Source organism: Rosa chinensis, chromosome 7 (assembly GCF_002994745.2).
Source record: "Rosa chinensis cultivar Old Blush chromosome 7, RchiOBHm-V2, whole genome shotgun sequence".
Classification (NCBI taxonomy): Eukaryota; Viridiplantae; Streptophyta; class Magnoliopsida; order Rosales; family Rosaceae; genus Rosa; species Rosa chinensis.
In genome coordinates, this window is record NC_037094.1 from 36,424,408 (window position 1) to 36,451,238 (window position 26,831).

Consider the following 26,831-nt stretch of genomic DNA (forward strand, 5'->3'; position numbering starts at 1 on the left):
CTTTTTGCAACTGTATACAGGGCTTTAGAGAGGATCCACTTCTTCCAAACGATTTTGAGCAATAGAACTAGAGTCAAGTTCCACCTCTGTCGCTCTGCAACCATGACCAGAGGCAAGTCTAAGGCTGTAGGATAAATCTCAAACATCAGCCTCCAAACAAGTACCAATAGTCTTTGAGATCCAAAATTCAGTTTCACAAAGCAATTAACAGGAAGATCCATAAAATGACACATGCTATATTGGTGCAAATAAAGGATTATCTTTGAGATTCGAATGAAGTTAGTTCATAAGCATAATTGAGAGAAGTGAGTTGGCAAAATTTACGAAATCAAGATCAGATATGGCTTGAACAGTTCAACTAGTGCCAAGATTCAGACTAAAACAAGCACCTAGGACATAGATAGCCAATCCTAGTCCAACTTCCTTGAACAAATAAAATCTTGATGCTGGAATGGGCGAGTCTGATAATTCAATATGTTGGAGAGACCCCCAATTGTTGGATGAAACCTATGATAATTTTCCAGTCTTCAACTATCAACCTCTCAAGATTTGGAACGTCTTTGTTGAAGTTCAAGGTCTTGGTCGTATTAGCAATTTGAAATATTAATCATCATTAATATTTACCAAAAAAAAAATCTGTAATGAAACAAGAAAAGAAAAGGGGAGTAACTAAAAAATTAGTTAACCAACCAAAATTGCAAACAAAAGTACACTAATGAACTTCATGAAAAGTCAATCCAATGCAATGAAAATATATCACTCAAAAGTAAATAAAAATAACCTTATCCTTTCATCCATAGTATTTTAATGTGGCTCTTAGAGCAACTCCAACAGCTTCCCTATAATTTTTGTATTATAGAGAAGCAAAAGTTAAACCTTTAGATTCCCTAGTTTACAATAATCTATAAATCTCCATATCCTTCTTTAAAATTTTGGAGTTTGCTGTAAATATAGGGAATTTGGTTTTCTCTCTCCTCACTTTCCCTAAAATAAAGATAGTTATAGGCAATATGTTGGAGCAAAAGAGACTCATTTTTCCCTAAAATAGAGAAAAATCAAAATATAGGGAATCTGTTGGAGTTGCTCTTAGGGTCTTCAATTCAACCACTTGATCTGATTGAAAACTAAATCACCAGATATTCTAGAAGACATTCACACCATTCCAAAACCCATTAATCTCTGGAGAGATATTCAAAGTACATCCAGAGAGTTCAAATTACAATTCGCAACAATATCAGGTTGGACATATCCAAGAACCAGTCAGGTTTCAATATCATTTCTTCATTTCAGCCAAGCTCCTATCCCAAAAAAAAAAAAACAGATATGACATTCAGATTTAATGTGTTATTAATTAAACCATGCTAGACATTGCATAGTAATAACAGAGGCTCAAGAATTGAAACTGAATTAGAGGTTAAATTCCATAACAAAACAAAAAGATAAGATGCATTTCAATAAGTTTTGCAATGTAAACAAGTTCAGATGTTCTAGGACTATTTTTAGGACATATAAATCAAAAGAGCCTTGTTCAGCTCCCATAACGTTCAGCTCCCATAACTAACATTTGAGACATTTATTTTTTCTGTCATAGTAATTAATAACAATATTTTCCAAGTTCTATTTTATGCTTCTGTTTTGTTTAGCTCCCTAGATATTCTAAATGTATATGGTGAACAAAAGTGGGTACATAGTATTAACTCAATCTCTTACTGCATGTCGCGTGAGAACTTGATGAGCATTCTCATCAAACCATGACCACCTGCATTCCAAATGTAGGATGTCAACCTGCTGGATTTGCCCAGCGCACATACTCGAAAGAGATTCTCGACAAGCAATATGCCAACCCATCTGTTGTGGACATGGAGTAAACCCAGCATCCCTAGTTCTTTCCCTTTTAATTTTTATCAGGGATTTATCAGCTAGGTCATTCGCCCAAATTAAGGAAAAACCACAACTTTTCAATAATTTTATGTACATGCTTGATGCTCGCATCTGAACAAACATGCAGTTTATCTTCTCTGTATCCATTTCCTCTGGCAACTTTAAAAATACATGTCCTGATCTTAATCAAGTCTATCCATTGCCTCTGACCATGTATCTTCCTTTCTTCCAGACATGTATCAGCCCCTGCCTTCAAAAGCTAATGAAAGGCTCCCCAAATATTTTATAAACAGGATTTTCGAGCCATCTGTACTGAATCCCTCATTTTTCCTTTTTGCATGCACATTTAAAGCTACTTGCTTCTGATACTATGCCCCTGTAGCAGAGGAGAATGTACTATCTCCTTGGGTTGCATTCAACTCACAATTCTCTCAAATTGTATCAAATACCAGTTTTAGAGACTTTACATAAAAGACTTGTTTTTGCCCACAAGATATGCTGGTAACCACTATTGTTTCTATGAGGTCGTTGACTACTACTATCAACTTGTCCATCCCGCAGAATCAAGGATAAATCATAAATCATTCAGTCCTAAGTAGCTTCATCTTGTTTTTTTTCCCCCCTCTATAACAGAGAGAGAGAGAGAGAGAGAGAGAGAGAGAGAGAGAGAGAGCTTTTGGTGGTAATGTTGCATAACTATTTGAAACTTATAAGGGTCTCACACTTTCGTAGATGCTGCCCTTTGCGCACAAGGGGCTGTTTCCTGAAAACATAGTATAGTCAGCAGAGTAAGTTGTTTAACACTGGAACAACCAAAACCATCTCACTACGTCCGAACCCAGGTCTCATTACCATCAGGAATCAAAATGATTTACTAACAGTCCTATAGATGGACGAATGGCTGATCACAGCCTCAGCTTAAATATCATCAATGAAAAGTTTTACCTTTGTGCATGTTCACGACTTTTAGCATCAAAACAAGAGAGATTAAATACTGCTTCTAAAATAAGGCTTATCTCCAGGGAAGTTGTATTCAACTCAAAACTATACTGGATGAAGGAAAGCTTTATCTACCTGTAGACTATTTTGGTAGTCAAAACTTGAAACTATTAAGAAGATGCTGCATTTATTATAGACTGATAATCTAATGACAGGAGAATTAATTACTATGTCATTCAACTAAATGTGCAAAACTTACCTAAATTCCCTTACGGTCAAATGAGAAAAGGAAAATGAATGGAATATCAATGTTTTAAAACATTGAAAGCGTACCCGAGGCGTTTTCGGGAGAGCCTTGCAGCCTTGAGGCATAAGGCGCATAAGGCGTAAGCCTTACGTATTAATCGCCTATATTCATGTAATTTCTACTCTTATACATACCACATTATGATTCAACCAAAAGAACATGAATTCACTCACAATAAATGAAGTATTAGAAGCATATGTTTCAACAAAATTACCAACATAAAATGAAATCAAGGATTTAAAGTTCAAACACCAAAGATCAAGAAAGTTCAAACACCAAAGATCAAGAACAAATGTTGAAATCTACTTCATGCTTGGAAATCATCTTCCTCATCAACTAGAAGATCACCATCCAAACTATCCCCACCATCACTATCACCACCATCACTATCATCGCCATCACTATCATCATCTTGGTGCTGAAAGAGAGGATTAGTATCTTCATATGGATTAGTTCTAATATCATCATCCGCAATGTCTTCAAGACGCATTGATTTCCTTGGAAGCTTTCTTCTACCTATACTATAAAGTGATGGACAATTAAAGATGAAGATAAGAAATTATTTGCTAATAAAGTTACACAATTACAAGAACATAGACATTTCTTAAAACTTACTTGAACTTGGTGCTTGACTAGATTTCCTTTTGTATAAAACAATAGGCTCATCAAGAGAAAGAGTAGGCTCACGGGGAGGAGGAGAAGGCTCACGAAGAATAGGCTCTCTATCCATTAGAGTACTTTGGTATGAACCAACTGGCACATTTCTTACCGCCTCATCATTCAATGTTAGATCTTCTATTCTATCCTTAAGCCAATTAGGATCAGCAAGGAGAACTGGATCCTCTATCTCCGTTATCCATTCATCATCGGATTCAATTTCTTCCACAACAATAGGATCGATCATTGTGGCATTTCTTTTCATACTCCTATCTCTTAGAGAAATATTGTATTTCACATAAACTAAAGCATGCAATCTCTTATGCTCAAGCCTATTCCTCTTTTTGGTATGAATCTACAATCAACAATCAACATACAAAATGCATGAAATTCAATAGGCAAGCAACTATTAACATTAACAATTCAACTTAGAAGTGATAGAAAACTAACCATTTCAAAAGTGCTCCAATTCCTCTCACACCCCGATGCACTACAAGTAAGGGAAAGCACCCGAGTAGCAAAATTCATCAACTCCGATGTTTGTGTCCCATATTTTTCCCACCAAAACACTAAGAACATAAAATGAATGTATATTAATAAATCAAAATCATATTGGCGTTTAGTAAAGTTGCATTTAAAAGCATTGTAAGTTGAGCAAAATAGTAACTAACCGGGTGATCGCTTCTTCCTAGTAGACAAAGCCATGTCACTTCCGAACTTACCAAGTTTTCGCTCATATAAGTCAAATTGGATCTCCGCTTTAATACGATCCTCACCATCTAGCATCCTATCCATGCATTCTTCCAACCCCTTCTTCACATGCTCGGTATTACAAAAGTTTTCTTCATACAGAAATTGAGGGTTCAAGTAATAACCCGCTGCATGCAATGGTTGATGAAGTTGTGGACTCAATCTATTATCTATTCTCCTCCAAATTGGTCCATACCTTGCTTCCACATTTCCAAGTTTCTTTGCTATCTTCTCTTTTGCGGCATCCGTTAACTCATATATAAATCCCATAGCAGGTCTCACTTCCGAATCAACCTCTCTCAAAACACAAACAAGTGGCAGAACACTTTTTATGCAATAAGCAACATGGTTCCAAAAACTTCCATCACGAAGTATCCACTTCCTCACATCATAAGCATCTTTATGTTTTGTACATCCACATTCATTCCAATCTTTAGATGAAAACATACTAATAAGAGCTTTCCTTTGCTTATATAAACTTTGAAGAGAGAGAAAAGATGTGGCAAACCTTGTAACCGCCGGACGAATAATCTCTTTGTCGCCGGTGAACTTTCTCATAATGGAAAGAACTTGTGTATGCCCATAAATGAACTTCAAAATTTGCTTAGCTCTTTGAATGGTAGTTTCAAAGACTTTCAACTTGCTTATATCCTCCAACATCAAGTCAATGCAATGAGCCGCAGATGGAGTCCACCACAATTTGCTTCTATACTTCATAAGTTCCTTTCCCGCCCACTTATAATTAGAAGCATTGTCCGTAACTATTTGGACCACATTCTCTTCCCCTACCTCCTCCACAACACTATCTAAATAATTGAGCATCAACTCCCCATGTTTAATTGTATCCTATGCATCAACCAATTTCAAGAACCATGTACCTCTAGGGCTATTTACTAAAAAATTTAGTATAACCCTACTTTTGCCTTCCGTCCAACCATCCGACATAATTGTGCATCCATAATGACCCCAATCTTTTTTGTGCTCTCCCATCATTTTTTGAACATCTACAACTTCTTCCTTCAAAATCCAAGTCCTTAACTCATGACTAGTTGGAGGTTGAAAACCGGGGCCATACTTGGCAACTTGCTCCAATACCGCAAAATAATATGGATTATTTGCCACATTGAATGCTATGGCACTAGTATAGAATAACCGCCCAATCGCCTTAACACATTACGTCTTTCTTCTTTCTTGAATGAAGAATTCAAGGTAGTTTGCCGAGCTTTTGAGGATACAAACTTGTCCATTAGCCCTCTTGACTTCGGTTGACTCGTAGAACCACCACCAAGTGGAGTTTGAGCACTACCACTCTCACTTGCAGCCACATTTTCCAACTCTTGAACCGGTGCATCTTCTTCTTCTAGTGGCTCCAAACCCCCTATCTCCCTACGCATTGCAATCCTTGCTTGTTTCTCTTCCTCGTTTCTTTTAAGTGCTAAAATGCACCAATCCTTCACATTTGGTGGGACTTTTGGACAAGCTTTGATTCCTTTATGGGTGCCAACTAGATGCTGCTTGAATCTGAAAATGCCACCAGTATTTTTTTGATCACAAAACACACACAAAAAGTACTTCAACTCCCCCGGAATTGGTTTAGTCCATTTCCAAGCATGATCTTTCTTTGTTGTCCCACTAGTAGTAGTACTAGAACTCATTGTTGCTGCAGTACATAAAAAAAAATCGAAGAAAAATTGTGAGTAAAATGCTTTACTATGTTTGTGTTTTCTAATTCAAAACCTTCAACACCCCAAATAGTTAAAGATGTTGGATTCAAATTTATGGTTTCTGTTGAAAATAATTCACATATGAATACAGTTCTAAAGAATTGAAGCACAAAAGATATCCAAATCAAGAACTAAGCCTAGAGACTCCTCAGAAGTTTATAAAAGATTATCCTAGAAGTTCATCTTGCGTATATTATAGAATGGTCCAATAACAGATTATCCTACAAGGTCATCTTGCGTATATTATAGGGTGGTCCAATAACAGATTATTCCAACTCCATCTCTTCTATCTCAATCTATTGTCCTGCACATCCATAAACATACTCCTCTCACCCATCTCACATTCTAACAATTTTAAATTTCATTTTCAAAGTTGTTGATTTGCATTCATAGTTTCATACACAAACCTATAACAGCAGTGTGCCAGCTCAGTAAACTGAAAAGACAATATGAAATGAAAACCCAGAATTGATCATCTACAAAACAGAGTTTATCTCAATGACCCATAATTCAAAATCAAACAGAGTTTTGAAAAAGAATTTACCCCGGAATTGGTTTGCTACAGTTGCTGTGGGTGTTGTTGTTGTTTTTATTGTTCCTCTTCAAGTCTGCAAATCGAACTCCAAGTCTACAAATCGAACCAAAATCCAAATCGAACTCCAATAATCAAACTCCCAAGTCTGCAACTCGAACTCCTTGGTCTCCTTTACAGCCAAATCGAACTCCTTGGTCTCCTTGACAGCCAAATCGTTGAGAAAGATAATGGGTTGATTGGGTTCTATGAGAAACAGAGAAGGGGAGGCTTTGGAAGTGCGAAACAGAGAAAGGGAGGCGACTGATGTAGGCTACTCAATGTCGCGACCTAGATAGGTAGCTCAGTACCCAAAACGACGTCGTTTCAGAAAAGACCAAAAAAAAAAACCACGCTGCGCGTACACCTACGACGCCTCAGGCGTAGTTTTTTACGCCTTGCTCGCCGCCTCAGGAGCCTCGTCGCCTTCTCAGCGAAGCTGACTCAATTTAGGTGCTGATTTTCGCTTTTTAGGCCTTAGGCGGGCCTCAAGGCGCGTTTTTTAATTCATTGATGAATATTACCTCATAGGCAAAATCATAGCACATTTCTTACAGCTGATTTGAGTTGATCAATAGAGCAATTAACTTCAGAGAGAACTGATCAGACTAAAAGAAACATCTTTACTTCAACCACTTTAATTGTAATTCCTTTCTACTCAATTGGAGATGTCAACAATTATATGAAGTCATGTAACCCTTAAAACAATTGCACAAATTAGAAGGAAAGAATGAGAATGCAAAACACCAGAAAGAAAGAAAGAAAGAAAGAAAGAAAGAAAGAGAAACTATAGGAATTAGCGGCAAAGCCTAGTTGTTTACTTCAATGTCAACCTTGACACTACTCCATTGTCACATTCACAACATTCACAAGGATAAAGAACAGCACAAAATCCCCCATACATTGAAACTCAATACTACATGATTTCCTACTCATACCGGCTACCCCATGTCTGGAACATCATAATCCTAAAGCAGCTTGCATAAAATTCAAAAAGCAAAGCATCAGCCCTTCAAGTTGGAAAGGACAATGGTCATGACCCTTTTAACTAATGGTGTTGGCCTTCCCTTTAGAACCTCCCTCATAGCCTTTGCGTTTGGCACAAAGCCCTTACCCACCATCACTTCCACCAACTCTTTGCACTCCTCCTCAGATGCCTCGTCCTCTTGCTTTGCAAAGCTCTCTATTACAGCAGTGCAGGTAGCAGCATTAGGCCTCATCCCCTTGTCCATCATCTCAAGCAGGCACTTCTTGGCATCTCTAGAGAAGTTGGGGTCAGCAGTGAGATCGTTGATTAAAACAGTGTAAGTGTATGAGTTTGGGGCAACCCCAGCATCTAGCATGCCGCGGTATGTCTCCAGAGCACCCTTGGTCTTGCCAAACTTCAGGTAGGCTTCAATAACACAGGTGTAGAATAGGACTATGGGCCAGTTACGCATCTTAACAATGGTATGATGAATCTCCACGGCCTGGTCTGCATTGCCATCCTCAATCAAAGCCTGGCACATGTTAACCGACTTTTTGTCGAGGCAGCCCGGCTAGGTGCACCACTTGTGGAATACATTTTGCACATCGATGTCCTTGTGAAGCTCATTACACAACTTCGTTACCGTCAATGATCCTTTGAGGTGATCTTCTTCAAGATGAAAAGCATTGATCAGGAACCCCCTTGTTTGTGCCTGCTCAAGGAACTCCCTGGCCTTCTCCACTGAATCTTGGGAGGCAGTGGCGGCGAACACAGCCGCGTACAAGTCAGAATCGGGTTCCATCCCCTTATCCAACATTTCCAAAAAGTACTGCTTGGCGTACCCAAGGGAAGTGACATCAGACGACGAGTCTTTTGCAAGTGCCTTGATGAGTGAATGGTAAGTAAACCAAGCGGGGGCGACACCACTGGCCAACATGTGGTGGTACACCTTGAGTGCACCCTTGGTCTTTTCGGCACGGGTATAGAACTGAATGACAATGGTGAAGATGGCCACGTCAGGCAGTACGGCCAACTCAGAGCGAGGCTTAAAGAGCTGTTTGGCTTCCTCAGACTTGCCGGCATTTTCCAACCAAGTGTAGAGTCCAAGGGCACACTCGTTAAGGGAGTCATAGTCCGCAAGGTGGTCAAATTTTGATTTCAGGTCCTCGTTAAGGGAGTCGGGAGTCATAGTCTGCAAGGTGGTCAAATTTTGATTTCAGGTCCTCGTTAAGGGAGTCATAGTCCGCCGGATTTTGGTCTACCGGTCTTCTCCAAAAACCTCGCCGGAGGTTCCTAAAGAGGTCGTCAAAGATTTTATAGGTCACCGGAAAGGTTTATTGCCCTTCAATAAACCTATATTGCCTCCCAATAGAACTTTCAGTCTCTAGAATGGGAACTAATCTCCCTAAATTTAGACAGGTAAAAATTTGATGAAAGAAAAAAGACGAGGAGATTATATCAAATTCAAAATGTCTATTGCCTTCAAATAGAATTTTTGGTTACCGGAATGGGGAACTAATCTTAGACAAGTAAAACATTTTATTTTCTTTTGTTATTAAAGACAAATAAGAGTTTGATTAAGGAAAAAAATGAAGAAACTACGTGAATTCAAAACATCTATTGCCTTACAATAATTTTTTTTATTCCTCTGTCTCTTTCTGGGCCTTCTGCCCATATTTTACCCAAAAAAAAAAGGTAAAAGGAAAAGGTGAGAGAGCAGCAGCATTTGGAAATTGAATTTACAAACCCAATCAGGCTGGCAGCCGTCACTCACGTTTTTAAGTCATCAAAGATCATACAGAGAGAATGTTGAGGTGGTAGGAAATAGGGGATGTGGGTTTGGATTTCCGTAAGAGGATTAGGAAATCGAGTTACAGATGATGGACGACGACAGTTGGAAGAAGAAGCAGAAAAAGAACGAAAAGGTGGTGATCTTTTGAATTTAAGGCTCCACCATTCACCATTGTTTTTGTCAAACGATTAACTCTTTTCATTTTTCTGTTGTTGTTGTTGTTGCATGATGCAGGCAAGAGTGAAAGAACTGAAAAAGCAAAAGGCTTTAGAGAAAGCTTCAGGTAATCTACTTTTGCTTTGCTTTTCTTTTAGATGCAGTCATTTTCATATCTCTGGGTGAATTAATTTGGTTACATTTAGGCCCAACAAGCTAATCCAAAGAAGACTGGGAAGAAGAAGAAGCTACAGAAGTCCGAGGCCGACGACGACAATGCAAGTGATTTCGTTGGCGGAGAATGTCAGGTTATAATACCCTGTGGCTGCCTGGACTTGACCTGACCATGCTGGCATAGCAACACAGGTTGTGGTTCCTTTCCTTCCTCTTAACAATTTGTTGCATCTCTTAATATTTTCTCTCAAATACTTCTTTCACACCAAAAGTACGGTTCTGAACATCAGCATTTTGGGGGTTTTCTGCATTCCTCTGATTCCAACACTCGCCATGTTTTTACTTATTGCATCGCTTATCCAGTTCAGTATTGGGGCACAGAGCATTTCCTTTTGATATCTATTTTCTTCTCAAAACTAGGCCTCTAGCACAGACACACTAGGAATGCTGTTTTTTACATATTCTGTTCTCTCTCCCCCACCCAAAAACAAAAAAAAAAGAAGAAGAAGAAGGGTTTTGTAACTGCTCAGAGCAGTAAACTACTATATTGCCTTCATGACAAAATCTGAAAAGATCAACATATTTGATCTTAAAGTATGTAACAGTACATGATACGTCCTTCCCTATTAACCCAGTGCTCAACAGCCCATGTCATGTTGATCTTGTTAACCTCACATGCATTACATTTGTTTTGTTTGCTGTCTATAATGGCTTCTCTTTATAGGTTGTTGTGGAAAAGAAGCTAATGCGTGAAAGCGGCAAAACCAGACATGATATCGGTCGTGAGGAATTTGTCTCTAAAGTAAGTTGTAATTGCAACCAGCAAGTGTTCTGTATCCCTTTAGTAGTTTGATATTCGAGAGTTTCTGATTCATTTCATACCTAGTCACGCTATTGGTTGGTTGTATTTGTTTTGAAAAGGTTTGGGATTGGAAAAGTAAGTATGGGGGCACCATTTTACAGCAGCTACGTCGTTTGGGTGCTTCTTTAGATTGGTCCCGTGAGGTAAGATTTCGAGTTTCCTGGAGCTTGTTTTTACTTGGTTTACATTTGACCTTGTTGTGACTTCCCCTTATTATTATAATTTTTTTTTCAGTGCTTTACAATGGATGAGAAAAGTTCAAAGGCTGTTGCAGAAGCTTTTGTTAGGCTACATAGTCAGGGACTCATCTACAGGTATGGTCAGGAGTAGAGAATCTTTGAGTTCATTAGATATGTGCATCTATCTAAATCAAATTTATATTTCACTTCACACTTTGAACTGCTTCTTCTCACTACAAGTTTATCAGCTCACAGCTCTCTGCTCATCTGAGTCACTGTAAAGCCTGTCAACACTAACAACGTGCAAATTTCTTAAGGTGTTTTATAATATTGAAACATAAGCTGATAAATACCTTTTAAGTGACGCATGTTAGCAAAATAACATTGCATAATTCAAGTTCATTTTGGAAAAGATAACATTATATGGTGGTGAGATCTTAGCTCTAGGTTTTGTGTTTTGTGTTTTGTGTTTCGTGTTTTTTTTTATAGATAATTTTTTTCTTTGATTTTTATTATGTCAGTTGGCATCAGGCTTATTATTTCTACTAATGAACTTGTAGAGCTAACATAATTTTCTGGTAGGATCCATTTGTTATATGTTTGTTTTTAGCTGTGTATCTTGTTTTGTCGTAGCTGGTTGTCTTCTCCATTCATCTAAACCTTTATATCATTTTTCTACATTGTCTCCTTCACTTTGGTTACAGTGCTTTATGGATTTCGTTTCTATTATATTTTTGTTTTGCAGGGATAATCGCATAGTGAACTGGGATTGTGTGTTGCGGACTGCAATATCCGATATTGAGGTCAGCGTTCTACTTTTAGTGGCATATTGTACGTAATACAGATCTGCAGATCTTCAGCATTATTTAATTTCTTGGTATATGCAGGTGGATCCTCCAATTGAAATAAAAGAAAGGACACTACTAGAAGTTCCTGGATATGAGAACCCTGTTGAATTTGGTGTTTTGACTTTATTTGCATATCCTGTGGAAGAAGATTTAGGTGAGATAGTTGTAGCCACTACCCGAATAGAGACGATGCTCGGTGATACTGCTATCGCAGTGCATCCTGATGACGAAAGATATAAGCATCTTCATGGAAAACATGCAATCCATCCATTTAATGGAAGAAGGATTCCTATAATAGGTGATGAAATTCTTGTTGATCCAGAGTTTGGGACTGCTGCTGTCAAGGTAAATTTATACATAATGATCTATTTTTCTGTTAAATTTTTTTTCCAGGTTTTGTGTCTCAAGCATGTATGGATTTTTTTTTTCTTCTTTGGATCATGCAGATTACCCCGGCCCATGATCCTAATGACTTTATGGTCGGGAAGCGCCATAATCTTGAGTTTATCAACATCTTTAATGATGATGGTAAAATAAACCAGTATGGGGGGAGCATTTGAAGGGATGCCACGCTTCAGAGCCCAAGAGGCTGTGACTGATTCATTAAAGAAATCTGTTTTTACAATACTACATATGCATACTAAATAATGGTATTTATGTGGCTGATAAACACTTGCCCAAGAGATTAATACATTTGATATTGGCGGTGATGTGTTGAACTAACTGCCAGAGTTATCTAAGAAGCACCTCTGAAACTATCACTACTGATTCACTCGTCCCACACCTCTTTCATATTCTTATTAACTTGATACCCTGCATTCCCTTCATTCCAGAGCCAGACACGAAACAGAAACTTAAGATCATCTGCTTGTCATTGCTTCACTTATAAACATCATCACTTGCGTATGCAATAACACCGTCTCTGTTTCATTAACATTGTTTTCTTTGCATTTAGGGCCTCTTCAAAGAAACTAAGACCAATGAGATGTGTCTTAGAATTTGCTCTAGAAGTAAAGATGTTGTGGAGCCTATGATAAAGCCCCAGTGGTATGTTCAATGCAGCGATATGGGAAATGAAGCTCTCAATGCTCTCGCTGTGATGAAAATAGGAAGCTGGAGATTATCCCAAGCCAGTATACTGCTGATTGGAAGAGGTGCTCATTTTTTCCTTATTGTGCTGTATGAAATTTCTAGTTTATATGCATTGCCAAGAATGTAAAGGATTTGAACCAGATTACAGTGACTTTAGTTGTAATCCTAGTATGTAGACGTCTCTACGACCTATATCTGTTTTCCTTGTTAAACCTCCTATTCAGCAACTGTCAATTAGCTCCTATCTTTGGCTTTTCTTGTGACTAGTGCATCAAGTTTAACCATGAGAAAGGAGGAATTGCAGAAGTATTTAGGGGTTCTTTTCGTGCACCTTGTGTGTCCAATTTTTATATTACAGTAAATTTGTTCTTGTTCTAACTTGAGTCGTTATTCTTTATTTGAGTGCCTTTTTAGTTTAAGGGGATATTTACTCAAAAAATGGAAATGTCAACATCTTTATTTGTTTTGCTCTCTATAATTGCAGATGGCTTCATAACATTCGTGATTGGTGTGTCTCGAGGCAACTTTGGTGGGGTCACCGTGTTCCGGCATGGTATGTTGTTTTTGAGGGTGATAACAATGAAGAATTTGGAAGATTTTTTGAGCGATGGGTGGTTGCGAGAAGTGAGGAAGAGGCTCAAGCATTGGCCGATCAAAAATATGAGGGAAAGAAGTTTCGATTAGAACAGGACTCAGATGTGCTTGACAGGTGGTTTTCGTCTGGTCTTTTCCCATTGTCTGTATTGGGCTGGCCGGATGATACAAAAGATTTCAGAACTTTTTATCCAAATTCAGTTGTTGAAACTGTGCACGACATTCTCTTTTTCTGGGTTGCTCGTATGGTAATGCTTGGAATTATTTTGGGTGGTAATGTTCCCTTTAGAAAGGTGAGCAAGTCTTTTTACATAATTTTTTTATGTTTTTTCTTTTGTTGTAGATGCCGCGAGGTCAAATGCTCCTTTAGGTGTTAGACATTTTGTTTATAACCACATGATAGTTTCTCAACTACAAAACTTCTTAAGTGCGATTTATGTTTCTTTTACTCTATAAAAGCTATAAGAAAAAGAGAGGTTATGGAAATAGGCAAGTGGGCCTTTATATATTAAGTTGATAGATTGGCTTGTAAGCTCTGATTTATACACAATCAGAAGTATATGTGCATTTTCTGATTTGTGGATCTTCATTAATGGTTTTGATTTTGATTATTGAAGTGGATGTGGACTTTGGTTGTTCTTCATCAGGTATACTTACACCCAATGGTTCGTGATGCGCACGGGCGTAAAATGTCAAAGGGCTTGGGGAATGTCATTGACCTTGTAGACATAATAAATGGTATCACCCTAGAGTGTCTACATGATAGACTTTTAGAGGGAAATCTGGACCGCAAGGAATTAGATAAGGTCAGAGAGGGGCAATTAAAGGACTTCCCTGATGGTATTGCTGAGTGTGGTGCGGATGCTCTGCGGTTTTCTCTTATCTCGTACACTGCTCAGGTTCAGAAATCTATCACTCTTACTTTCTGCAGGTGACTGGTCCCTTCCATGCATATTTTTCGTTACTTATTTAGTCTTCTTGTCTTTTCAGACCGATAAGATAAATCTGGTTATCCAAAGGGTTGTGGTTACCGTCAGTGGTGTAACAAACTTTGGAATGCAGTACGGTTTGCTTTGAGTATACTTGGGGATGATTATGTTCTGCCCTCAAATGTAAATCCAGATGTGCTGCCATTCAGTTGCCGATGGATTCTCTCAGTGCTAAATGAAGCCATATCCAGAACTGTCATGTCATTGGAATCATACGAGTTCTCAGATGCAGCAACTGCTGTTTATGCTTGGTGGCAGTACCAGCTGTGTGATGTCTTCATTGAGACCGTCAAACCATACTTTTCTGGTAACGATCCAAAGTTTGCAACAGAGAGGGGTTTTACACGAGACACTCTGTGGGTATGTCTTGACAATGGCCTGAGGTTACTTCATCCTTTCATGCCATATGTGACAGAAGAACTGTGGCAACGTCTGCCGTCACCAGGGGATTACAAAAGGGCATCATCAATTATGATGAGCGATTACCCATTGATCATAGAGGTTAGTTTACTCCTATAATAAAAGAAGAGACACACCTGTTACAATGAGTAGTTAGATCAAATGTTTGATTTTCTGCGAGTGGACAGTGTATCTGTATACTTATGGGTTTTCATTTAGCAAGAGGTATGTTATTTAATGCCGAATGATTATCATTTATGGTAAACTTGACAGATAATGGGCTGATTTTTACACAACAAAGCATTTTTCATGTTGTGCATCTCGTGCCCATCTTTCATACGTAGCATGTATTCTTGTATTTTTACATTATGTTGTACAGTGATAAATTGGTACTGCTAAAGTTCTCTGAATTTTCACTTGAATCAGTGTTGTTTTTAGCCCACTTGGTGATTTGTACTTTTTATATGAGCGTGAACCTTTTAGAAAAAAGTGTGGAGGAAATTGTTTGATCATTGCCCTGAACTTGGTTTTTCTGTTCTGATACTCTTCCAGAGCTGGAAAAATGAAAGGGTGGAGTTTGATATGTCTCTTATTGAGTTGGTTGTGAAGTCTCTCCGATCTCTTGCCCAGGGAAGTCGTGAAAGGTATAACTTCCTATCAGTGCATACCTCTTCTACGTTACTCAAGCTTTGTGAAGTTTTGATTTGTAAACAACTGGTTTGTCTCTCTCTGTGCACAGGAGACAAGGTTTTGTGCTTTGTAGAGCAAGTTTGGGGAAGCGCGACCGGGAGGCAATATGGAACCATCAACTGGAAATTAAAACGCTTGCTAATGTGTCGTCTCTGACGGTAAGTACTCCCGTGATTTTTTTTTTTTATAAAAAAAAAAAAGAAAAAAAAAGAAAAGAATTCTCAATATGTAGTATGTTTTAATTTTCAGTTATTGCTGAACAAAAAGGAGACCTTAGTTGTTGTCTTGCATGCATTGTACTAATTGTGTGTTCTGTGATATATAAACATAAAATTAGTAAACATAAAATTAGTGTGAGTAGAGATGTCAGGAAAAGGAGTGTTCCATATATAAATCATATTAAATTTCTTATCGCCACAGGTAATCGATGAGAACAATGCTGCTCCAACTAGATGTGCTGTGTCTGTTGTGAATGAAAATCTTTCTGTCTATTTCAAGCTTCATGCATCTGGTTCTCCAGAAACAGATAGTGAAAAGATCCGGAAAAGGATTGAATACATTACATGGTAAGCCATCTCAATAGCTAAATTACGTGTGGTATACATTGCACATTCGTCCGACTTCCCCAATTCTATTCGTGTTTAGGATTCTGACAACAGCTAATATTTTATACCAACAGCGATCGTGAGAGGCTGTCGAAGATATTGAATATGCTTGCTGCTCACAAAGATAAGGTCCCTGAGAAGGTTTCAAGAGATACTGCTGGCAAGCTGGAATCCCTTGAGAAGGAAAAGTCAGTCTCTTGAAGAGTCGGGTCGACTTATGGAAACACAGGAGATGAAGTTTCAAGTATCAATTCCTGTTCAGTGACTAATTCTATTACCCATTTGTATATTGAAAGGCAAACCAAAGCAGACATTGACTACATATAAGCATGGTTTTTCTCTGACCCAATGGACATTTCATTATTGCTATTCATATGACCAAGTTGATGCTTCCGTTGCTGCGTAGAAGAATCTTCACTATTTTGTGAGAACTTCTGTAGTATGTAACTTCTACCTTGTGTGTCCTTGTTTTTGTATGTAAATACACATACCCAAAGCTTTTGACGGCAATACATTTGCTCGTGCCATTATTTTCACTATTAGCTTCGATGAGAATCAAGATAGATAGCAATTCCCATTAATAAACATTATTCCGCCTAAATTTACGTATTAATAACATTTGTGTGACAGTATTTAATCACAATAAATACTAACTTTGATGGGAATCAAGATTGGCATTCCCATTTATGTGCCTGAAATTACGTGTCAATAACATTTGTGTGTGACAGTATTTAATCTGAATAAAGTGAGTTTAGTTCGGAACGTAGATCATAGTGAATTCTTTTTTGTTGTATTTTGGGTGCAAATAAAGCGAACGCTGAGAAAGAAAGAGACAAGAACAAGTAGCCAAGTATCTGATATAACAAATAGTCAAGTGGTGGATTGCTTCGAGGAGGAAACGAAAGAGAGGTCCTACTAGGCTGGAGTCTTACTTTTCGTTCCCCTGTCCCTGTTTCAGATCTAAAGCATAATTCCATTGGGTCAATAGTCAAACCTCAAACTGGTATATCTTGGGAGCCTGCTCTGCTCTGTTCTCTGTTAGTTGTTTTGATTCAGAGGGAAAAGTGAGAGTTGATGGGTACTGCTGAGAATGAAACGGGTTTGTCTGGGCTTCCATTGGGAACCAAGAACAAATATTCTGAGCTCACAAAGGTTGATGATGATTATGATGAAGATGCTTCACACCATCATCATCAACAAAAAAGGAGTGCAAGTACCAGGAAGTATGTCTTTGCTTGTGCCATCTTTGCCTCCCTCAACTCTGTTCTTCTTGGCTATGGTACGTATATATGCTTTACTTCGATCACTATCAGTTTTCAACTCCCTCTATACATGTTTCTAACCAAGTATATGTTTTCAGCTCTGTTCTTGGTTTTGTGTAGGCTTGTAACTATAAGTTGTCGGTTGACCATTATTTGGTATTCAGAGTATGCTGTTATTGTTTGTAGCTAACCTTTGTTCTTGGTTTCATCAATTTGTGTTGAAAAATAAAAAAAGAAGATTTAACTCTATCCCATTGTCTAAATATAGCTTATCAATAGAAATACAAGCTAAATCTGAAGTTTTTTTTTAAATCGGCAGATGTAGGTGTGATGAGTGGGGCAATCATATTCATTCACGAAGATTTGAAGATAACCGAAGTACAGGAAGAAGTTCTTGTTGGGATTTTGAGCATTGTTTCGATTTTTGGTAGTTTAGCTGGTGGTAGAACATCAGACATTATAGGTAGAAAGTGGACAATGGCATTAGCTGCTCTTGTCTTTCAAACAGGTGCGGTTGTAATGACACTTGCTCCTTCATTTGAAGTGCTGATGATTGGAAGACTCTTGGCCGGTGTTGGGATTGGGTTTGGTGTCATGATTGCCCCGGTTTATATTGCTGAGATATCACCCACCATTGCCAGAGGCTCACTCACTTCATTTCCTGAAATTTTTATAAATCTCGGAATTTTGCTAGGCTATGTTTCAAACTATGCATTTTCTGGTCTTCCAGCACATATAAACTGGAGGATAATGCTTGCAGTAGGAATTCTGCCTTCAATTTTCATTGGTTTTGCACTTTTCATAATCCCCGAGTCCCCCAGGTGGTTGGTCATGCAGAACCGCATTGACGAGGCAAGATCAGTGCTGATGAAAACAAATGAGGATCAAAGTGAGGTGGAGGAGAGACTGAATGAAATACAAGAGGCTGCTGGAAATTCCAATGCAGACAAGTACGAGGAGAAAAGTGTGGCACGTGAACTGTTGAGTCCTTCTCCTGCACTTCGTAGGATGCTGATCACTGGTTTTGGAATTCAATGTTTTCAACAGATAACAGGAATAGATGCAACAGTGTACTACAGCCCTGAAATCTTCAGACAAGCTGGTATCGAGGATAAATCGAATCTACTTGCTGCAACTGTTGCTGTGGGCGTCACCAAGACTGCTTTCATATTGGTGGCTATTTTGCTTATTGACAAGCTTGGAAGAAAGCCCTTGCTCTATATCAGCACAATCGGAATGACAATCTGTTTATTCAGTTTGGGAATTAGTCTCTCTGTACTAGGGAAGGGACCTATAGGAATTGCATTTGCCATTTTGTCAGTTTGTGGGAACGTAGCCTTCTTCTCTGTTGGAATTGGCCCTGTTTGCTGGGTTGTAACATCCGAAATCTTTCCTCTAAGGTTGCGTGCTCAAGCATCAGCGCTTGGAGCTGTGGGTAACAGGGTCTGCAGTGGCCTAATTGCCATGTCTTTTCTCTCAGTTTCTGATGCGATTTCATTTGGCGGAACATTCTTCATCTTTTCTGCAATATCAGCTCTTTCTGTTTTGTTTGTCTACAGACTTGTCCCAGAAACTAAAGGAAAGTCATTGGAACAGATTGAGCTTCTTTTTCAGACTGATGAACTTGGATGGGAAGGAGGTCAAGTTGAACTAGGAGATGTCGAGCACCTTGTGCAAAAAGAATGATCCATTTACAAAGCTGAGGAACCAAATCTTCCTTGTCTTGAACCAGTTTGATAGAGGATACAGACTATTCATTATCGACAACTTTCATACAACCGTTGGTTCTATTGTGACTGAATTGCACTACGCAGATACGTTGCTTGTACAGACAGTTCTCTCCAACCGAATAAGGCAGCTACCGCAGGGAGCACATGAATTAGAAACTATTGTTTTTGTTTCTTTTTTGTAAGGGGCAGTACTGCTTCGTCTTGAAAGATATAAAACTTGTCATATGTTTTTTTTTTCTTTTCTTTTTTTCATCTGAATGAGAATTCCATTTATTATCATCTGACTACAAAACTGGGACTATAAATACTCCAAGAGGAGCAGTCCTCTAGATAGCTTAACTGAACAATCTGCCTCTATCAGTTCTACTAGCCAAGGATGTCCAACCTCCTGACAATACAACGACCGAGTCATGCTTAAAGCAGCTCTTGCCAAATCATTGGCAACTCGATTATTTCATCTCCTCACATGTTTCCACGATCTGAGGTCCAACTCTTATTTCAATTTTCCTCACCCCCAACTGGCCAACTGTTTAAAGTAAGCTAGGCCATGCCAAAGTGCAAGAGCCTCCGTTGCAAGTGGGTTCAGTGGTGCTCTAACTGGGATAGCTAATGCACCTATCAGCTTGCCAGAATCATTCCTTAACACCGCACCCACACCTGCAAAACCCTTCTTGCAATCGCAAGCCCCACCAAAATTCAGCTTGATGCTCTGAGAGTCAGGTGGCTGCCAACCTTGATTCTTGAGCAGATCTCTAGCTGATCACTATTATGGTTTACAAGCTGCATCAATTTTTTAAGCTGCGCTTTCTCAAACTCTTCTTGCCACTCCTCCACTCGATGTACTAGATCAGTGGCCTCTAAACTCAGTTTGCCAACTAGTCATATGTTTGAGAAAGAAGAATTTGAGTGAGGTAAAAAGTTCAGGCAATTGCCGCTTGTTATAAATTCTAGCATTCTGCTGTTAATTAGCATAAACTTGTAAAGTTTGTTGAGTTATACATGAAACAACAACAGCAACAAAAACAGCAAGTATAAAGTTTGTACAGTTATACATGAAACAACAACAACAACAAAACAGCAAGCATAGATCATTTCATCCCGAAAGCCAGACAGACCGACAGAGCCCATCCATCATCATTATATTTATAAATGTTTTTTGTTTTCACTTTCATCTTCAAACTGGTTAACTACTTTGAACCACCTACAATCCTACAACATGGTAATATAGGACGAGGCCATTAATATCAGTATCAAAATTTTTAGTGGTTCAATTTCTATCAACTAATCAGAGGAGTAACTTTTTGACATTTTTTACCATCATAAAACTTAGATGGCATCTTAATTCTTAAAGGCTGCAAGGTCTTCAGTGACCTGCATAGACTCCGGTTGCGGATCTTCAGCTTCTTTCAAGTCAGACGGCCTTTCTTTTACATTCTTCAAGAATGTAGATCTTGTAAACCTCACTATATCACTATCAGTTATACTGCTATATAAGCTAATTTTCTTGTTGCCTATGGCATTTGTTTCTTTAAACTGTTTCATGTGTTAATGTATGACGTCTTGTGATTTTTGTGTATATAACAGATTGCAGCTTTAAGGGAGGATATGGATCAATGCCCTAAAGTTTGGGTTGTGAGTTCTAATCATGTTCAGCAGCATGCAGCACATGGAGCAGTACGTCTTCTCCTCATATTCCTGTATAGAAGATAATTTTATCAATCCGCAAGTATCTGGACTGTCATCTTTGCTACACTTATATAATGATAAAGGAGTTCCAATTTTTAGAGGAGAACAAGCTTATACTATTTTCTTTCTATTATATTTCCTTCTGCAGCATACTATTTGCTGTTGGAAACCTCAATCCGTGGGTTTCTGTTTTCTGCTATTTGTATTCAGGAGCATATTAGTCGACTGAAACCTCATTCCTCACCTTTTTGTGTAATTATTATCTCAATGCTTCAAATGAATCAAATCCCGTATTTGTCCATCCCACTAGGTTCTTTTCACTTACTCTTCTTTAAGCTCTCTCTGTTGCCCGTAGACATTAACAAGGTTCTCTGTAACATATGTAATTATGTATAGCCAATTTGACCAATGCGAACTCAAGGTGCACTCGTAAATTGGAGTAAACATATTCTCCTCACTCAAATCCTTTTTGTCAGAACTTACCTTTTCTTGCACGTACTCCCTTGAACTTATATGGATGTACCAGATATTGGTCTGGATACCATAGATCACAGTCAGTGGCGGATCCAGGGTGTATATTTTCAGCCCTTTAAGGCTTTCTCATAAGAAATTTTTTTACTATCAATAATGCTTCTAAGAATTTTGAGACTGTTTAAGGAAAACTGAATTGAGAGAGAATTAAGTCATGCTTTCATTGATAATAGGGGCCTCTTTATATAGAGGATTACAAGACATAGAATCAGTGTTGTACAAGGAAAGATATCGTACAATTAATCGGAAATCTATGAATATCTCTAATTCAAAACCCTATTACAACTAGGTCAAGTAACTTAGAGTTTGGGTTAGACACATATTCTGGATTTACTTGAACACTCCCCTTGTGTCGTCCAAACATGGTGCTCCTCTCGTTGCCTCATTAAAAACCTTGTCGAGTAACAAAAATCCAATGGGACAAAAATAATCTCAGTCGAAGGGAAAAAAGAGCACAACACATCCTTCACGTTTTGAGGCCATACATGTAGACATCTCCCCTTGATGACTATGGTCATGGGAGTTCGGATAACTTCCGCAACGATGCTACCAACATGTTTCTCGAAAGTGGAATTTAGGCAACGACTTCGTGAGCAAGTCTGCCACACTGTCCTCAGATCAAACCTAGTTCACTTTGATCTTGAGGAGAGTCTGTTATTGCTGATTATGCTTGGTGTTGTCGCTTTTGATGTAGCATTGCTTCGTAGGTTCAAAACAAGCAGCATTTTCCTAAATGCTCGTAAACAAACCACAATTGTTTGAACATGCATAATTATTGATCCAATCCATATACATTCACAAATCGCTTCGTAAAGAGCAATAATCTCTACATGGTTCAAAGAAGTAGCGACTAGGGTCTGTCTTGTAAACCTCCAAGATATCACGGTCTTTACCCATAGTGAACAGTTAACCATTTTGGGAATGACCTTTGTGTGGGTCAGAAAGATACCCAGTATTAGCAAAACCTTCCAAAACACATGTTGTTTTGGGATGGGGGTAGAGGACGCAAGCCAGTGTTGGCGGCTTTCCTGGTGTGTGATGAGTCCGAATCCATCGTCTCTCTGTAATGATAGAACAAGCCCATATCAATCGTACATCTCAAGTACCGAAAGATATCTTTTATACCAATCCAATGGCGTCGCGTTGGGGTAAAGCTATATCTAGCTAACAAGTTCATGGCAAATGAGATGTCCGGTCTTGTGCATTGAACTAAGTACAATAATGCGCCTATTGTACTCAAGTAAGGCACTTCTGCCTTTAGCACATCTTCGTCATCATCCTTCAGACGAAGAGGATCATTTTCAGGATCAAGACTACGGACGATCATAGGGGTTCTTGAAGGTTTGACCTTGTCAAAATTCCTAAGCATCTATCAACACAATGCTCAAGTTCCAAACTAAGACATAATCATGTTCTCCCAAAATCCTTCATCTCAAAATTGGATTTCAAGTGTTCAGCGGTTTCTCTTAACTCTTTAAGGGCTTCCAATGAAGATCATGTCCAACATGAACAGCGATAGAATCCGAAACTTGTACGTTATGAAAACGCATGGGCATATCCCTTCCCAATCAAGTAGTCACTTTAGTGAGCGTTTCAACCTTATTGTAAACGCGTTCCATGGTCTAGAGCCACTTGACTTGGGTAAATGAAGTTCACCATGAACCTTCATGTATATGGTAGGTCCCCATATAGATACGTAGTGACCACATTTGTAAGCTGCATGTTCAGTTATTCGGAAACTACCAAACTGACATGGTATAGTGGAGTGCAATTGCATCCATTATGAGAGAATATGTCTCATCGTAGTCGATTCCAGGACATTTTGTGAGAAGTCTTGTGCCATTAGGCGAGATTGCCATCTTTTTTTCTCATCACGCTTTCTAACGAAGACCCATTAGTCATAGGTTTTATGTTAGGAGATGTTGGCATCACTGGCTCAAAAATCTTCCTATTCATTAGAGAATCCAACTTAACCTAGATCGCATCTTTCCATTTAGGCCAAATTTCTCTACGTTGGCATTCATTCATCAACGGAGCGTGGTTCGATATCATCGGACTCAACAAACTCATGCGCAACTACATCATCAATTATGATGGAGTTTCTAGCCCACGTCTCATATACACTAGTGTAATTTCCAAAGAGCTCTATATTCTCATGAATAGGTTCTGATGTTGAGGCGTCCCCCAATGATAACCATAATCCGAAAGATTCCCATGAGACTGATTTTGGGTGTTGATGATCCAAGGATTGGATTGTGCCAAAGTATCATTTGAACCCACAGGTCTCCCACGCATCATAGTTGGGGCCATGGCCTATAACGTCAGAGTGCCACTCTCTTTGGTGTTGGCGCCATGCCTACCTCTATGTAGGGTGGCACTACGTCCTCTCTTAGGGACGTCCTTCCTTGTAGACATATTTGCAGCAGATGTGTGATCTCGTCACTTTAACAAGGATCGAGATGAGACATAGTGGGGATAGACCACTACAATTCCTGTCGGTCCTGTTGAACATTCGTGTTCTTATCTCCCCCTAACGACTGGAAGACTATCTCATCAAAGTGACAATCCGCAAGACATGAGGTAAAGAGATTGCCTTGCAAGGGCATTAAGTGACAAACGATTATTAGAGTCACAAATCCAACGTAGTTGCCTATTCGTCTGTAAGGACCCATCATAGAGCGTTGTGGTGGCACAATTGGCACATAAATGGCACACTCAAATTTGCGTAAATATAAGATGGTACCCAGTCACTAGCTGTAACGCAGAAGTAGATTGAGTGGCGGTGGGTCGTAGATGAATTAGCATATGCGATATTGCATCACCCCAAGCATATATAAGGAGATTGGTGCGCATTAACAATTTCCGAGCTACTATCGTAGTCGTTTTCGCAGACCATTTGAGTGTGTTCATGGGAATATGATGTCCAACATCAGTACCATTGCAATAACGATCAAAAGTCTTCGAGGTAAACTCTCTAGAATTGTCAAATCTAATTGACTGAATAGGATGATCCACCCGTTGTCATATGATATGTGCTAGGAGTGTAGCATAAGCAGCATTACAAGTGGACAATGGCACAACACGTGACCAGCGTGTTTGCTTATCAGTCAACATCATGAGATATTTAAACGTCCACAAGTTGGTTGAACTAGTCCACAAAATCCCCATGGATTCTATGTAAGAACAAAATGAGTATTTTCATATCATTTGCATAGGACGGTCTCAGTCCTAATTTCCCTAAGGAACATGCTTTGTAAAAATGAGCGAGAGACTTTAGAAGCAACCAATGAGGATTTTGGTTGCGCCTGAGCGTCTTAAACGCTATTTGAAGCAAAGTCGGTGATTGCAAAATCACCTAGGGCGTCATCACCATGATGGACGCCATCCATGGCGTTATGGATATGGATTGTGTCAGCCCTAAGCTGGTGGTGGACGGCGGCGGTGCCCTAGGCAGTGACGGCGGTCATACTTAGTCCAGGAATCAACATTTGATTCGTGCTTCGTTTCCCTCGGAAGAATAGATATCCGTGTGAAGTCTTTAGTACGACGGATCATCATATCATGACTAGGATGACCCAAATGTAGATTTATGCAGTGGTTCCATTTAAGATTGCGTGGGTGCTTAATTTTAGTCCATTACAGCCTGCAGAAATACCATATTTGACCACACAAATTTGTAAACATAGCAACTTGCAAACTGCAAACCTAAATAGAAATGGATTTCTTTTATATTAAAAACCAACAGTTCCATCAATGGAGAAATAAAATAAATTTAGTGCGGGTCGATTTAAAATCGAGCTATTAACAACTCGGAACCGCAACCAAATCGCTTTTATGCGGTTGGGTGCGATGTCGGCATAAAACGACACCGTTTTAGTTCAGTGTGATTCGGGACGCGGTTACCATTTTCGGTACAAAGCGCCCACACCCAATTGCAGGTGAGAAAAGGACACGTGAAACTCACGTGCGTGGCCCCAAACTCGCAAGGTCATTGCCTCCAAATTCAAAGAGAAGACCTTTCCATTGGTTTCCACATCATTGTCGTCCCCAAAATTCAAAACCCTCTAACGTCTCGCATATACCCTCACTGAAACCCCAATTCTCGGAGGTCTCAATTTTCCGATTCCGGTGCCGTAATGGACTTAGACGTCGACATTTCGCGGTGGGTCCTGGAGTTTCTCCTCCGTGACCGCCACAACGAGACCATCGCCAAGCGACTCCTTGCCGTCGCGCCGCTCCCGAACCGCCACGACTGGCGGTTGAAGAAGACCATCCTCCTCCGAACAATCGAGTCCGCAATCTACGACGACGCTTCAGTCAGCGAAGCGATCCTCGAAGCCCTGGAGTCCATCGAGGCTTTGGACCGCGGCCAAGGGTTTCACACCACGGAGGCCATGAGGGCGGCGTACTGCGCCGTCGCGACGGAGTGCACGGTCAAGTTCTTGGTTTGCTTCGGACGGAAGTACATTGAGGCTGTGGATCGGATTTGGAGAGGTAGGGTCAGGGTTTTGGAGGAGAGTGAGGGGAGCGAGCTGGTTTCGGCGGAGTTGAAAGAGAGAAAATATGAGGTGGAGGCTGCGATTTGGGATAGGAATGTGTCGAAAAAGCTAGCGAGGATGAATACTAGAAATGATGCGCTGAGATTGGTTGGGGAGTATGTGGAGGAAGCTTGGGCTCTGATTGGTCCTCCTTTTCTTAATTGGGCCGTTAGATTTCATATGGTTAAGGAAAGTTTAGGTGAGGGTGATGGTTATGTGGGTGATGGGTGTGGAAAGGAGGTTGGAATGGTGAATGGGTCTAAACCGGAGGTGCAAATAGAGAGTGATACTAAGGTCGGTCAGGGTTCTGAATTGGTAATTTGGACTGGGGTGGAGGTGCCATTGACAAAAGGGGCTGATTTGGGTGAGTTGAATGGGCAAAGGGAAAATGGGGCTAATGTTAGTGATGGGTCTGGAGTAAAGGCGCGAAGGGTGAATGGAGCTAATGTTGGTGGTGATAGGTCTAAATGGGAGGCGTGGCGAGTGGAAAATGATACTAATGTGGGTGATGTGACTAAAGAAAACGATGTGGTGAAGAAAAACTATTCTTTATTGATTGATTCTTCAATACAGTTGCCTACAACTTATACACACTTTGCTGATACTCGATCCACAATTCTAGGGAATCAGTATGGTAATACAACTCAGACTATCAATCTAGGATACCAGAATGACTACAATCCTAATCTAGGATATTTCAATTATTTCATTCCTAATTACACGGGATTCTTTCCCTCAATACTCCCCCTCAAGTTGGAGTGTATGTTGATCACTCTCAACTTGCTCAGCAGCATAGTAAACTGGTTTGAGCTCAACGGTTTGGTAAACAAGTCAGCTGGTTGGTCCTTGGTTCGGATGTGCATTGTTTTGATTAGTCCTCTTTGCACCTTCTCACGCACAACATGACA

At 39.5% G+C, this 26,831-nt stretch overlaps 5 protein-coding genes and 1 pseudogene across 7 annotated transcripts; 3 read left to right on the plus strand and 3 right to left on the minus strand.

Annotated features, from left to right (window-relative positions):
* Positions 1-3,153: 3,153 nt before the first annotated feature.
* On the minus strand, positions 3,154-6,166 carry LOC112175950. Of its 3 annotated transcripts, none has more exons than XM_024313686.2 (5): positions 5,043-5,174; positions 4,456-4,965; positions 4,235-4,353; positions 3,743-4,139; positions 3,154-3,643 (listed from the first exon to the last, which is right to left on the minus strand). In XM_024313686.2, exons 2-5 carry the CDS (start codon positions 4,802-4,804, stop codon positions 3,435-3,437), a joined length of 1,074 nt encoding a protein of 357 aa, XP_024169454.1. In that variant the 5' UTR covers positions 4,805-4,965; positions 5,043-5,174; the 3' UTR covers positions 3,154-3,434. The 3 variants fall into 3 exon arrangements, with proteins under 3 accessions (XP_024169454.1, XP_040367670.1, XP_024169453.1); XM_040511736.1 differs by lacking the exon at positions 5,043-5,174 and having other exon boundaries at positions 4,456-4,579; positions 4,698-4,831; XM_024313685.2 differs by having other exon boundaries at positions 4,456-6,166.
* Positions 6,167-7,833: 1,667 nt separating this feature from the next.
* LOC112177851 (pentatricopeptide repeat-containing protein At4g38150) lies at positions 7,834-8,337 on the minus strand. The gene has a single exon (XM_024316098.1). It carries the CDS (start codon positions 8,335-8,337, stop codon positions 7,834-7,836), a length of 504 nt encoding a protein of 167 aa, XP_024171866.1.
* Positions 8,338-8,367: 30 nt separating this feature from the next.
* LOC112177852 (pentatricopeptide repeat-containing protein At3g22470, mitochondrial) lies at positions 8,368-8,985 on the minus strand. Its single transcript, XM_024316099.1, has one exon. The coding sequence runs from the start codon at positions 8,983-8,985 to the stop codon at positions 8,368-8,370; it is 618 nt and encodes a 205-aa protein (XP_024171867.1).
* Positions 8,986-9,519: 534 nt separating this feature from the next.
* On the plus strand, positions 9,520-16,712 carry LOC112175948 (annotated as a pseudogene).
* A 312-nt stretch (positions 16,713-17,024) lies between these two features.
* On the plus strand, positions 17,025-19,447 carry LOC112178982 (probable polyol transporter 4). The gene is made up of 2 exons (XM_024317264.2): positions 17,025-17,455; positions 17,758-19,447. Exons 1-2 carry the CDS (start codon positions 17,251-17,253, stop codon positions 19,122-19,124), a joined length of 1,572 nt encoding a protein of 523 aa, XP_024173032.1. The 5' UTR covers positions 17,025-17,250; the 3' UTR covers positions 19,125-19,447.
* Positions 19,448-25,521: 6,074 nt separating this feature from the next.
* LOC112177853 lies at positions 25,522-26,584 on the plus strand. Its single transcript, XM_024316100.1, has 2 exons — positions 25,522-26,454; positions 26,546-26,584. Exons 1-2 carry the CDS (start codon positions 25,522-25,524, stop codon positions 26,582-26,584), a joined length of 972 nt encoding a protein of 323 aa, XP_024171868.1.
* Positions 26,585-26,831: the final 247 nt, after the last annotated feature.

Coding starts and splice junctions, on each gene's coding strand:
- LOC112175950 (XM_024313685.2), bottom strand. CDS start 5,356: ATGCTCAATTATTTAGATAGTGTTGTGGAGGAGGTAGGGGAAGAGAAT. Junction 4,354..4,455: donor TAGGAAGAAGCGATCACCCG/GTTAGTTACTAT, acceptor TTATGTTCTTAG/TGTTTTGGTGGGAAAAATAT. Junction 4,140..4,234: donor ATTGGAGCACTTTTGAAATG/GTTAGTTTTCTA, acceptor TGTTGATTGTAG/ATTCATACCAAAAAGAGGAA.
- LOC112177851 (XM_024316098.1), bottom strand. CDS start 8,337: ATGTGCCAGGCTTTGATTGAGGATGGCAATGCAGACCAGGCCGTGGAG.
- LOC112177852 (XM_024316099.1), bottom strand. CDS start 8,985: ATGACTCCCGACTCCCTTAACGAGGACCTGAAATCAAAATTTGACCAC.
- LOC112178982 (XM_024317264.2), top strand. CDS start 17,251: ATGGGTACTGCTGAGAATGAAACGGGTTTGTCTGGGCTTCCATTGGGA. Junction 17,456..17,757: donor CTCTGTTCTTCTTGGCTATG/GTACGTATATAT, acceptor TTAAATCGGCAG/ATGTAGGTGTGATGAGTGGG.
- LOC112177853 (XM_024316100.1), top strand. CDS start 25,522: ATGGACTTAGACGTCGACATTTCGCGGTGGGTCCTGGAGTTTCTCCTC. Junction 26,455..26,545: donor TGACTAAAGAAAACGATGTG/GTGAAGAAAAAC, acceptor CCACAATTCTAG/GGAATCAGTATGGTAATACA.